We start from the raw sequence: 14517 nt of genomic DNA on the forward strand, positions 1-14517 counted from the left end.
CGTGGAAACACGAGGGTTACAAATGAACCAGTTTTGAAAATAAATTCGCTATAAAACTATCTACTGGAACTCTTGGCTCCAGCACTTCTAAAAAGCATACCTTGACTTCAGGGTTTATTTTATCAGTTATCTAGGACACGTTCAATTCGGAAACAACTCTTGTCCTGCAATGGCTTTTGAAAACAGAAATTCACACAATGTTACAAAACACTGAAATTCTTGAGACACTCTCACCTATCCTTTTTAAAAGTTAGTTCAATTATATTATATATTATATTATATATTATCCAACTTGACAGTCCATGAGCTACCTTACCAGGTCTTCTCCTTAAGAGAATTTCAGCAAGATTTAACTCTCATCAAAGTTAACTCTGAAGATTTAAAATCTCGAAACTATTAAAAATGGTGACCCTGAGTTGTTTTCACCTATGCTAAAATTGCCTAGACTTTAACTGCCACTTCCAAAAGAAAAATTACACTGGTCGTGTACACCACAGAGGTGTTTTATCGTTCGTGGGAGTGGAAAAAATTATAAATGTATGTTCATCCAGTAATACTTGTCAGGGCTAAACTTATGACTTAATCATCCATTGTGATTAAGTCTGAAATTATAGAACCCCGTCCGGAAGATTCGTTAGAATCATCATTTTCTCTCGATATGAACCAGCTAATTTTGTGGAGATGTGAAAGCAGATGTTTGCCCTTTTCTTTAGACAAGGCAGGGTATGTCTTAGTGGAATTATTGAATTCCACATTCAGGAAATTAACCAGTCATTCAGTCCTTTCTCTGAAGGAAAACCTGCTGTTGGGGGAAATGTTGTACCACTTCTGTATACTTTAATTTACAGAAGGATATCAACGGCTGAGGCAGCTGGGGTAATGAAGCATGAAAGAAAGGGACAAAAAAGACAGAATTGCTGGCACTGCAATAGCTCTTTCAAAACAAGGGTTACGGGAAAAACAAAGACTAATATGGAATTGCTTTTCCTACGCTTTGGGACTTGTGAGCACATCCCTGAAATGCCAGGCCTGCCTCTGACATTTACTTTTGGCTAGCACTAAGCTCTCCATAGAGGGGCAACTCTGACCAGTGTTGTAAAGAGCCGAGCAATGAAATTGCATGGTTTTTTTTCCTCATCTCCTTCACATTGCCCAAAAGGATTCGAACACACGTACTGCGGGCTTTGCTGTTACGAAGAGATAAAGTCACATGGTGTATTTTTTTAAATGTATATGAAAAAAAAAAGTAATTGTTTTCTTCTGGGATAAATTGCTCTGTGATCATTCTGATTTCCTTTCTGTTTAGCAACAAACATATCCTATCATGACGCGAGTCAGACACCTAGTGTCTAGTTCAAATTCACTGAGTCTATAATTCAGGCACTAAACACGCTCGCAGTAGTTGCTTGGCACTGAGGAAAATCTAAAAGATTTTTACATATGAATTTTTAGAGGATTAAGAGTGACTTCTAGTAATCTGATAATAAATACAAATCTGAATCTTGCACGAATACACTGATGTCCAATAAAAGTTACGAGACTGCTAGTGTTTTGAGTAGTATTTCCTGTAATTGTCTGTATGGAATAAGTATTGCATCTTACAAAGTGTGGTACCTTGCTTTTTAGAACCAATAATTGAAGGTTTGAGGATTTTGCTTGATTTCTTGTTGCCTAGAGAGTACTCAGGGTGTTATACTTCTACACATCAAATTCCTTACCAGGTGGTCTTTCTAGAATTTTTTTCACTAATCTAGGCAGCTGTATGTTTTCGCAAATACAGAATCTTGCGTACATAAAAAAAGAATTATAATGAGGAAATGTCTTTCTATTATAAATGAGATTATGGAAATAATATTATTCCTGATGCTCTGCTTTGCTTGTGAGGAGGTCACTTGCTGAATCAAAACGCAGTTCTTGTGTACAATGACAAAAAATATCAGGTGAAGTTCATATGTCGTTGTATTATGATACTTCTTTTCATGAAAGAAAAAGGCTTTGGGTAAAAAAAAAAATCACTTTATTGTATTTCATTGGAGCTTTTTTATACTAGATGAGCTTCTAGTTTTTTGAGATGCATGTATAGGTATCCTAACAAAACGTCTGCTGCCCAGAACTGTTAAAATGATGGACTGCTAGAAAACTTGCAATTCATGAAAACCCTATGGTTTATCCTTGGAGCTCTTGCCAGGTTTGCACATATGAATAAACATGAATCCAGATGACGGATTTGATCCTTCTATCTTGAAATTTCTATGAAATGCGAACAAGTAGAACTTTTCCATATTTAATCAAGCCTCAGTTTCGTGGCCAGCGTGATTTGAAATGTGTAACCACCAGATTAGTCTCGGTGAGCCTGCTGCTCATCTATATTTCTGTCTGTAAATAACTGAAGTTCTCTAGACTGATGAAATCACTAGAGAGGCTGGGTTGGATTTTAAGTCTGACGCTGGTGTGGGTGAGATTTGAACTATCACAGAGGTCTCTTCAAACTCCAAAGCATTTCACCCTACACGCCAGTATCTTTAATGGTATTTAAATTTCCAAATCTACATTTAAATTTTTTAGCTGAATTTAATAATTATAATAATGCATTGAGTTTAAACTTGGTTTTATTAGAACCTCTGTTGAAGCAGCTCATTACCGGAAAAAAAAACCACTTGTGTAAGTCTCTAAGGACTGAGTCTGTGAAGTGGTGTAGAGGAAATCTGAGGGAAGTAACTAAGATGCATTTTGGTCTTGGACTTTGCCACTGGTTTCCTTGGGGTTGATATTTTCCTGTTTCATTTCTTCGTCTCTAAGTGATTACAGATATATAGATAAAGCTGTTGTAACATGCCATAAAGTTGAAAAAACATCTTGTTAGATGGCTAGGGAATGACCGGAGGAGGAACTGTCTTACTTGGGCAAGACCTTTTGCCTTTAATATTGGTTTTCTAGCCTTTACTTTAGGGTACAAACAACATTTTATTGGTGGAACCAGCACATTGCTTTAGCCATATCAAGACTTTATTGTATGTTACCAACTGCTAATGGACTTTTTGCCTAATAAATTAAAAGTCTTCCAGTGCATTAAGAAAACACTCTCTTATCTATGTAAGTAACTGATACCACAGTAAATTCATCTATATATACAAGAAGAGCTGGTGATTAGGGGCCTCCTTTGTCATGTTCCTAGGTCTGGAAAATATTTTTTTCAGATAGCTCTGAAGAATAGTTATCAGACAAATATTGCTGGTGTGAAAGAGATTGTTCTGTGCCTACGTTTAGCGTTCCAATGTCAGTAGGTCTTGGATAGTTGTGCCCTCTGGCCCTTCTGAAAAAAAATAATGAATGGAATGTATTTCTTATGAATAAAATAATAATACTGCTTTCTTTTGGAATTCTGTAATGTCAAGTACCTAATATTAAATCTCCTTGTTATTAACAAACTGCTAATCCATTTTGCTGGATGGATTCAGCATATTAAAAAAAAAAAAAGAAATATAATTTGAAAAGTACAGATGTTACTTGCGGGATAAAATAAATGTCAGTAGCAGACTCCAAAGTCAAAACAGACATTTTAAAGTCTCAGGAATATAAGCTGTGTTTCTTTGCACTGTAATGACAGAGCATGTTATGGATTAATTTTGTATGTGTGCGCATATATATGTGTGTAAAATTTCTATATAGAAAAGTTAGATTGGCTTAAATTATCTTTAGATAAGGTATTCATACAACTAGGAAGGCTAAACATTAAAGACCTTTGGACTGCAGCTCATTAAATCTGCCTCTATTAACAGAATTTCCCCAATTATTTTCCTGTTTCACTTGGTAAAGTTTGGTGACAGTGTGTCCTGTCTGGTTACTTAATTGTTTTGTTTTTTTTTTTTCTTCCCCAGAAAGAATGTTTGTCAATATGTCTTATTTTAGGATAGGACTTCATTGAATCCTGCAAGTGATGTTAAAAAAGGGAACAACTTGCAGTAAATTCTAAAGGGAATTTTAAATTTTTATGGGACAGTTAATTCAAAATTAAAAATTGTTATTTCCTTCCAACAACACTAAATAAAAAAAATGAAGGGTATAAACCTATGTTTTCAAGATTGATTATTCAATATTGCTGGGAAAGCTGCTTGCAAAACATACTCAAGTATGTTAATTTGTCAGCAGAATGTAGCCAAAATTGCCTCACTTTTCTACCAGCTCAAAAATGATAGAGATTATATAGTAAAATAATTAGATTCCAGTTGTGCCTGCATTGATTTAGCCGTCTGAGGTGTTTCAGTGTTGCCTACAGAAGATATACGGCATTTTCTTCCCTATCTCTTTACATAATACGGATAACTGCTTCTGTTGAAAGCTAAATGGGTAACTCTTCAACTAATATAAAAGACAGCAACAAAAATGTGCTAAAGTATAAACTTTTTTTGCTACTTAAAACCTATCTTGGTTTATTACAGCATAATGTCTTTATGGTCTCTCTTTTTCTATTAGGTAAGACAGGAATGATTCCTTCCTTGCGTGTAAATCAAATTCCTTCTGTATGCATTGAAGCTGTCTTCAGTACAGGTTTTTACTTCTTGCAGAATAATACCAATGTTTTTGAAATCACAGATGTTCAGATGTGCCTCAGGTTTTGTCTTAGAGACCCACCCAGTGTTTTGCTCTGGAGCAAAGAAATCCTACATTTTTACATGGTAACCAATTATTTAGATAGCCTTTTGAAGTTGATATATGCTAATTAGACTTGGAGAGTAAATTAAATCAATGTGATGGTTAGATTTCTCTGTGTGAAAGAAGGAAATACCCTTTGACCTGTACTTTTTTGAAACTGTCACAGTTTTACTGAGGAAGAAACAATAAACGCTCTAATTACTATTGGAGCCCTAGTGGATAGTTGGGTGTTCAGGAAAATCCTGATTTATATAGCTAACCTAACTAAGTAGTAGCTGGCTTTGTGTTAACTGCTATGAAGAAACAACTCTGGAAAAACCCTTGCACAACCTTTGCTACACAGGAAATCTTGTCTATTGTGTGAGGGAACCTATTCGCACAACGCTAACAGACTCCATGAAGTCCAGTTCGGTTTACCCTGGGTTCCACAGTTTCTTCGGTAAGTGTGCAGACCAGCTGTTTCTGTGTCTCCCTTACCTATTTTCGTTAGCTTTCTTCCCCCCTTGAAGCTCTTAGCAAGAGCTCTGGGAAGGACGCAATTGGGCAAAGACATTTTGGGTCAGCTCTTCTTTTCTCTTGCGCAGTGAAGGATCCAGAAATTCAATCTGACCCTTGGTGTGGTGGGTCATTATTGCCTGCGTGACAGAAACTGTTGATGAGGATGATAGATACCTAGACTGTGAACAAGGTCTTGACCTTTTTTATACTTCATCTATTCAGATTTTTTTGGTAGGAGTGCAGGAGTTTTCTTCTCTCCTTTTCACAGTTCCAGGTTGTGTCAACAACCACGTCTAGCAATGAGACAGAAATTCATAGAAATTATCAATAATGCATGTCTTAATGTTTCTCTCACACACCCTGTTTCTTCCTCCCTGAAAACATGCAGCCAGACCAAATTCTTACATGTGAGTGCGCGGAAGCCTCTGCTTTTTTGTCTGTTGACCTTAATCATGGCTGTCCTCGCTGCTAAGGCCTTGCAAATTGCGGTTCAAGTAGAGTTTGTGGGCTGAAAAAGGTAGTCTGTTATGATTAACAGTTATATGAGAGGTGAGAGATCCTACATTTATGTTTACTTCCTCCCTGGTGCTGAACACGCATTCAAATGAAGGCACCGCGCTTCTGAGCAGATGCACGCAACAAAATCTGTATGCTGTTTCCCATATTCTTAATTGTTGGAGCATTTCCAGCTTGTAATGTAAGCAAATAGTACTTGGATCACAGCAGAAGAGAATAAATTTAATTTTGTGTTAGTTTCAGCCCTGTTTTGGGAAGGTGCTATCTCTTGCTCCTTTATTGTTTCCAACATTTCTTTATGTGTAGGTCAAACGGTTATGACAAGAGAGGTTCAGATACCACATCCATTCCCCAACAAGACCACATATTTTAGAGTAGTCACTGGGAATGGACACAACTCTGTCCAAGCAGAGGAGGTCATTAAGCTTGGGTCTTCCATTACGTGAATTTCGAAACACTGGCGTGTTGGACAAAAGGAAAATTACATTAACGCTTCTTACAGTATAAACAGTCACTTCTCGTGTGTCCTGGTTTGGGGTACAGCTGACTCAGTTGTTTTCCCTGTGGAAGGGTTACACCTGTGGGCAGGTCAGGTGACCCAAACTGGCCAACAGGGTGTTCCATCCCATCTGCCATGCTCAGTACAAAACCTTGATGGGATGAGGTTGGCTCTTTTCCAGGGGCTGCCCTTCTTCAGTGGACTGCCTCTTCAACGGCTCTCTTTCTTCAATGACCGACATCTGAGGAGGACCCCTTCAGCTCATCTGCCTTTTGATGCTGGTCAGTATTTTCCAGTTCCCATTTGTCACTGAGCCCAGTCTGGAATTTCCCCAGTGCCTGCCAGTGAGATCTCCCTGGGAGCTTGATACAGTTTTTTGTATATTTGTATATATTGTATCTATTTCATTATTTCCTTTTTTAAAAATTTTATTATTAATATTTCATGAAAGTAGTTTGGTTTTTTCTAAACTCACAAATCTCTTTATCTCCCTTCTTCCTTTCCTTAGAGCGAGAGGTGGGGGAGAGTATCTGTTGTCTTGTCATTGGCCAACCTGGCCCAGACCACGACATCTTGTATTAAACAAAACCCACAAAATCCCCTCAAAACCCTGCAAATGAGATTCTGCTTTTTCATCAAAGCTGGAAAATTCAGTTTGACATTGCGCTCTCTTATTTCTTTTTGAGAAAAAAGTATTAATAACTGGACTCTGTGAATCAAATTTAACTTCATTTGGCATCATAAAAGCTGAATGGCTTAGAATCTTTAAATTTCTTATCACTGAAAAAATTGTCAGTTGTACAAATGCTACTTTCAGGTACACTTTGCAACATGCAAATATTGACACTTTGGCGACACAGATATTTTCAAATATGGCAGATATTTCAAAGCATGGAACAATTGAAATTCATTTAAAAATGTACGTAAGTGTCTAACAACCACATTTATTAAAAGTAATTATTGTTTACACAGCAGCTTTATAATAGTAGTCAAATAGTTTAGTTCAAATCTTGTTCTGGTATCTTGCCAAAAGTGATAGTCTTTGATAAAGCAGGGAGGAAGAAGCAGAACAACTCAAAGCTGCTGGACAAATAAAAGGGTATTAAAAGGACAAAGTAGCTCAGGTTCCCAGTTTTGACATCTATTTGCAAGCGGAAAAAGGACATGGAAAGACAAGCAGAGGCGCCAAGCGAAAGAGGGCTTCAGCTGCCCCCAGGCTGGCTCAGCCCCGCAAGGTGAAAGCGGAGGCAGCGCTAGACCCTGCGCCGCGGGTTGGCTTTGGCGCGAGGGAAAGGTCTGGTGGCATTCGCTGCTTCGCGGGTTTTCCACCGACTACTAACAAGAAGTTGTTATTATATAACTTATATATGATAAAAATCATATGCGTTATCATTTACCACCACCAGGAAATTGCTTTCTACAGGGTTGGAAATTAAAAAGAAATCAAAAATAATAGAATTATTTACAATACGTTGTCATCTTCTCCACCTTAAAGGATGACCCTTACCCATCCAGCCGGGCTGACTGGCATTTCAGGGGTTTTGTGTACGTAATGTGGATAGAGAATAGAACAGTTTGGGGATTGTCTAAATTGCCAAAGAACAGGACTCTCTCTTTTGTCATATGTGTAAATGCATAAAATCAAGGAAGAAAAAAAAAAACCAACCTTGTACAAATGAAGAAATAGTCACAGCCTGCTAAAGACTTAATATGCCTTTGACTGATTTACATATTCAGCCTTACATGGGACACTTAACAGCAGCAGTGGTAATGAGATACTTAATTTTTAAATTAAAACACATTGAGGTTAATGTCATTGGAGAAACCTGAAACCTTCAGATAAGGGTTTGTACAGGAGGTGAAATTGCTCACCTATCCAGGAAAAGTTACAAGAACCCAGCTAAGGGGTGGTATGAAGGTCTTAGGACACTGAATGTTGAAAGAAAGATTCTTCCTCTGGGCATTTGTGAAGCTTTGTCATTAGAGGATTAAACTTCTGCTTTCTTTAGAAGTTTTGATATCCTGGACTTATTGAAGAAACAACTCCATGTAAAACACCTCTTTTGCATGTTTATAAATAGGGAAGTGCAATTTAAGCTATGGATTTTCATAGAATCATAGAATCTTCACGGTTGGAAAGGACCTTTAAGATCATCGAGTCCAACCATACACACACCAAATAAAAAAAAAAAAAAAAACACCAAAAAAACCCCCACAAACAGACAACCTACGATCTCTGCCACTAGAGCATGCCCTGAAGTGCCAAATCCAGACGTTTCTTAAATACCTCTAGGGATGGTGACTCAACCCCCTCCCTGATTTTGTTTGGATATATCAATAGGACAGTTACCTCCTGTAAAATTTCCAACAATTTCAGCAGCCAGCATTTTCATTCGGGGGCAGCTTCTTTCAGAAGACAAAATCAGATTATTTCAGCCAACAAAGCAGACTTTTAAGAGGACCTGAAATAGAGGCTATTCAAAAGAGGATGCAATGCAAGTCTGTTTTGCTGATATTTCTATTCCCTTTCTTGCTGTGAGCTGTGCTGGGTTTGCCTTCCAAATGGTAAAACATTGGTTTGTTTTCCCTCTTATACAACCATTTCTAAAGTTTTGTTAAGCGTCGTGACATTTTCACCAAGCTGCCTCTTTCCTGCCCCTCATGTGCGTTAATGGTAGTGAAATGCGAAACAGACAACTGCCACGTTATTTCTGGCCTCCTTGAAAAGCTTCCCCTGTGGTTGATTTTTTATTTTTTTTTTTTCAGTCCCATTTCCATGTCGCTGTGCTTATTAGTGTGAACCTCGTTACCTCACTTGGGTTCCTTGCTGTGATCGCAACCCGTCTAGAAATTACCTCTTACCAACTCCCTTAACTGAAGGAAGTGTCCCACTGGTACTTTGAATTATTTTTATTTAGTTTTTTTTTTTTAAAGCTGGGTCCTGGTTGAGGATATCTTTCCTGTGCCAGCACATGGGATCCCCACCTGCTCCTTGCTTGCTTCGAGATTATTGAGGGTACCAGCAGCAGCTGGGGGGTATAAACTTGACTCATGTTAGCAGCGACTAGTTCCGAGAACGCACTTCTATCAAGCTGAATTTAGGGATTTTGGATTTTTCCTGTTGTTGGAGGAAAAGGGACTGTTTAGTAAAAGCTGGGTGGTTGCATAGTTTTGTTTTGTTTTTTTTTTTTTTCCTTGCCTTATTTAATCGCCTTTTCCCACTGAGCAAAGAGAAGCTAAGAAAGTGATAGGGAGCTAATAGTGACGAATCACCCCATCGCATTTTCTCTGGCTGAGGCTTGGCAATTTTCCCACTAAAAAAAAAAAAAAAAACAAAAACAAAAAACAAAAAACACAACACCAAACCAAAACCAAACGACTCTCCTGTGATAAACTTTTCATAAATGAAAATTCGTGCTTTTTCATCTCTGCCGTTCTTGAGGGAAACTGAGAGCTGGCCGTGGCCTCGCAGGCCTCCCAACCCGGGGGGTCCCCCCCGAGCAGCCCCCGCCCGCCCGGCTCCGGCCCGTTCCTGGCCCTGCAGTTCCCCGCCGTGGCCGGTGGGTGGCTCCCTTGGCGCCGCTCAGCCTCCCCCGCCGGGACGCAGCCGGGGGAGCAGCGCATCGCTTCCTCGTCCTCGGTCCTCTTTGAGTTTTACTTGCGTCTAAGAAAAAGAAAATTTAAAAAAAAAAAAAAGCTTAAAAGATTATACAACTTTCCTTAATATTACTAGCGCCGCTTTCCCTAGAAAGAAACTTTTTAGACTCAAGGCTCTGAGAAACGGTTCCCTTATTCCCCTTGTTTTCAAGGAGTGATGTAGCCTGTGGGTCATTTATCTGCCTCAGGCATCCCAGACAAAGCCCGCAGTGTTCGCCGTGGCACAAGCCGCCGCCAGGCTCGCCGCTGGGCTGGCCCGCGGGGTGCACTTGTTCCCATTGGTATTGCTTAGCCCCTCCCAGCTGGGCCAGTGGGTAACAAAATGTGATTTAGACTCTTAAAACAAAGTTAGTGAGTCCACCACTTAGCCGACATACAGATGTCTCCACGTGTCCTTGCTATTTTTGTAGCAGCTATACAGATAATGCCCTAATATTGTTGTCACTACGAGAACAGAACTTTTTTTAGTAGTAGTTTTTTACCTTGGAGAAAAGCTGCAACATTTAGCAAATGCTGCAGAGCTGGAAGAACAGCTTCCTGGAAATACAGTTTCTCAGCCATTGACTTAAAAACATTTTGCACTATTACAATTTGGGGATTTCTATTATTTTCTTCTGTAATAGGAAGTTATTTTTCTGCAGACTGTGAGTTTGGGGAAGCTGAACTTAAAGTGGCTTCTTCTTTTGTTCAGCTTTGTTTTTATACTGAGACTATCTTACAATGTCAGCTGTGATAATTGAACTGGATAAGCTTTCCTCAGATGCGATTGAGAGCAAAAAGGAGTCCAAGTCAGATTTTAAGGAAGGAAAATTCAGTGAATCGTGTGCCGATTATCACGGTTTTCAACTTCACTGCTCGCATTCTGCGCCAGCTGGTAAGCATGCATTTATATAAACTATTTCCTCAAATCTGTGTCTATTTACTCGTGTAACATGTTGCAAGTAAACTGTAAGACCCCATAAGGAAAACACAGGATTCGATGCTGTCACGTGTGTGCAATATATGAAGTCATTTTTACTTTAAATAAAGGGTTTAACATATGTCTGTTAAAAAAAAAATAATAATTCCTGAAGACTCTAGCACATAGTGTACTGCTGGAAGAAGAGTCCCGGAGATTGTTACCTTTGCATTACCTGGACGATGAGCTTTCTGTCGGAAGTGACATATATTTTGTGTAAGTTAGAGCAGGTCCAGCAGCTGCTCCGGTATTAGACTTTGCAAGGTGTGTAGATAAGCTGAGCTCTCTAGTGTTTAGCGCTGTGGCTCCTCTTCTGCTCTCCTCTGGTATTTTTTATCACATCAGGGCTTGTAAAGAGGGAACTGCATCTGCTGTAAGGTTACTTTTTTTTTTTTAAAATGACCACTGTGGTTCATTTATTGTTTTTATTTTGTGGCAGGTGTTACCTATAGCTAGAATAGGTCTCCAAAAATGTCAATTAAATAAACATCATGAGACTTTAATTTATCTGAAAATTCATAGTCATGAAAAATACAGACTGTAGCTGCCTTGGATTGTCTAATATAACCAAGAAGATATATCTGCAGTTAATCAATGGAATCAATCAGTTATGTCCTTAAAGCTTTCTAAAGTATTGGGTGGTCATTCATCTAGGAAACACCTTTTAAGAATGACTAGCCTAATCTCTTGTCAACTACATATGTATCTTGACTCCACAACTCCCAAGAGATAATTTCATTTTGATAATGTTTTCACTCGCTTATGACCCCCGGAACAAAGTACAGACAAGAAAAATGGAGAATATCTGAACGTAAGTGACAATTGATCCTGTGACAGGACAAGCAACCTGCAGCAGAAGACCCCAACTTTCACTTGGCTGAAGTAGGTAAATATGTAAATACGGCTTTGATATTTTTAACTCTGTAACAAACTTTTGGATAATTTTTTGGTTATAAATTCAGTTCTTGTACATTAAAATGGTCAAATGGTTGGGATGTCATGCTATCTGTTCGTTTGCAAGAAAACAGATAACTTGTGCTTTCCCTAATAGAAATTTTCAAATTTTATTCCCTGTAAAGCCTTCATTAAATTTTGTTAAACAGAATTTTCTGAGTAGATGCACTTTTGAAAGTTTATCCTGTATGTTAGCAGGTTTTTGCAAGCTCAGGAATCAAGTGTCTGTCTGTTTCCCTGGGATCCTTTCACATAACTTCCAAATTACCTCTCTTACCCTAAAGAAGTGCCGCTGAAGAATTTATGCCTGTGCTAGCTGATACGCTTTGCTATGTTCCCTAAATATCCAAGTAATCTGTTCTAGCCTACAAAGTTGATCAAAAGTAACACGAACTTTCAGCATGAGCAGGGTATTGTTTGTGGAACTATACCATCCAGAGTTCTGCAGGAAAGAGATATTAAAAAAAAAAAAAATCAAATCTCCTTGTTGGAATTCTTCCATTTGGAAAAGTAATTATTTTATTTTTTTCAAAGAGTTACATCTTGCACGTATTTGTTGCAAAGACTGTTTACTATTCCTAAAGCAGTGCTAGCCAGCATCTCTGACAAATGCGTTGTCGGAGTCTGAAGAATTTTTTGTTTTTCTTTGTGTTTTTTGCACCATGGGAAGAATCGAAGAAATGCTGATATATCATCATAGTATTTGGGGTTTTATGAATGATGACTTAAAGCAAATGCAATCTCATCTTCTGCCTTCTAAAATTTTACGTGAGATATTTATTTTACAAGTGTTTAAAGCAAGCAAGCCCTTTGTAGTTTCCAGTGTTGCGTTGGGTTGGCTGAAGTCTAAATGGAACAGTGTAAACAACTCTTATTTGCATTCCACGTGTCATTTCCTAAAAGGAACTTTTGCTTGCTCAGCCATGGCTATTGATAAAAATAAACAGCTTTTGTGTATACAAAATGATGGACCTCATTTCTTCGTGAGTAGAGTGTTTCCCAACAATGATGTTTCATGGGCAAAAGGAAAACGTTGAGCTGTGGGAAGCAACTTGTTCTTAGAATTTAGGGTTGGGTTTTTTCCAGATAGCAATAACAGTATAAAAACGTCCAATGAAATCAACATCCTATATCAGGGTGCTGCACTGGGGTTTGCTAGTGGTGGCTCCTCTGCCCCACAGGACTCCAATCCAGTTGCAGCCTTGGGAATCTTACATTAAGGATCAATGCTTTTTTAGATTTTCAATGTGTCTTTTTTTTTTTTTTTTTGAAGAACTTCCCTCTATAAAATCACTCAAATCACCAACAAATGGTAGTATTGGGTACGTAAGCTATGAAAATATAAATACTCAGTGTGAACCTACAAAAAAGCATCAACAAAGTAGTAGATGTCCTTTTACTTTTGTTCAATCTGCTGTCCACGTATTCAGTTGGATTATGAGAGGCTTGCTTTTCAAAAATTATTGTGCTGTGCTTGCACTACGATATTTTGTATATAAAGCAGATAATTCAACATAGAGAGATTATCGCTTAAGAAAAACTTTTCTTCTTATAGTATACTGATGTGTTAATTTTAAACATAACACCTAACAGTGCAAATACAGAAAAATGAGTACTCTGACAAAGTAAAGCGGTATCCTGAAATTCAGTCTGATGTTCTTGGAATGGGAAATGGAGATGTTATTAGAAGACCTGATGTCTATTCAGAGTCCCTAGGACAGGAAAATATTGACTACGTTTTTTGTACCTGCTTTAAGCAAACTCATTGCAATGGGATATAAATGTTAAATTGCTTTCCTACATCTTTCTTGTTAAATAAGAAATAATCTTGTTATAAATAAGCTTAACTTTCTGCATATCGCTCCGTTTTCAATTCTGACGCAAGTACCAATCCTGTGGCATATTTATTTGGGATCTGCAGATATGTCAGTACACATTGCAGAGAGTACTAACGCTAGAATAAGAACAAGAGTATTATTAAATTAACATTTTGTGTATAGAATACAGACTTTTTCCATGCAGAGTGTCGCTGAAGTCTTTGGGAGTTTACCACTTGCAGTGTAATTCCGGGACATTGTTTCAAAAGATGAAATTCTGAAATGCGTGACCAAGCCCGGCTGATGAATGCTCCACGAGCAGGTGGATGACAAAGCTTGAATGGAGCAGTGATACTTGAAGACAGAGAGGGTAAAGTGGGGTTGGTGGGTTTTTAGAGATGCCGAGCTATCTTTAGGAAAATAGAGCTTATTTGGAGTTATATTCTACTTCTCCTGCAAAGAATTTTTAATACAATATGATAACACGAATGCCAGTGTCACAGCTGTCCATTTGCCAATGGACAACAGAAGGCTGTTTGTGACACAGAAATACAGGACCAGATCTCTGTATTTGCCAGGGTAGAATTTCCTCCAGGTCCTGGTGTATTTGCTGTTCAGGCTTCTTGCGGGAAGCAAGGCTAATCTGAATATTCCAGTTTGTAAATATTTGTGGAGATTTAAACCTTATTTTCCCTGATAGATGCTTTTCTGCTTCTTCTCTTATTAGCCTGGAAATGACTGAAAACATTCAACCCACAATAATGGCCTTTCTCTCTCAATCTTTGTTTTACAACTATAAGGCAAATAACGCTCAAAACATTTCTCTACGTAAGTTCTGTAATATGTTGCTAGGGATGGTTTTGTCCATATAACTCTTGATCTAGAATAAAGCAACATTTTCAAAATATATATATTAAAAACAAACAAACGTGAGCCATAAGTAAAGTCTTAGTAGAGTAACTGGT

The 14517-nt window shown here is 38.2% G+C and overlaps 1 protein-coding gene across 2 annotated transcripts in view; it reads left to right on the top strand.

Moving 5' to 3' along the window:
- Positions 1 to 10483: 10483 nt before the first annotated feature.
- Positions 10484 to 14517, top strand: part of ANO3 (anoctamin 3) — a 212940-nt gene continuing 208906 nt past the window's right edge. Inside the window, exon 1 of one of the 2 annotated variants that reach the window (XM_063332451.1) lies at positions 10484 to 10697. In XM_063332451.1, the coding sequence (XP_063188521.1) occupies positions 10544 to 10697 (154 nt within the window). In that variant the 5' untranslated portion in view covers positions 10484 to 10543. The remainder of the gene's footprint in view (positions 10698 to 14517) is intronic. The other variant, XM_063332450.1, reaches the window with a different exon arrangement.

This window comes from Chroicocephalus ridibundus, chromosome 4 (genome assembly GCF_963924245.1).
Source record: "Chroicocephalus ridibundus chromosome 4, bChrRid1.1, whole genome shotgun sequence".
In the NCBI taxonomy this organism is placed as follows: Eukaryota; Metazoa; Chordata; class Aves; order Charadriiformes; family Laridae; genus Chroicocephalus; species Chroicocephalus ridibundus.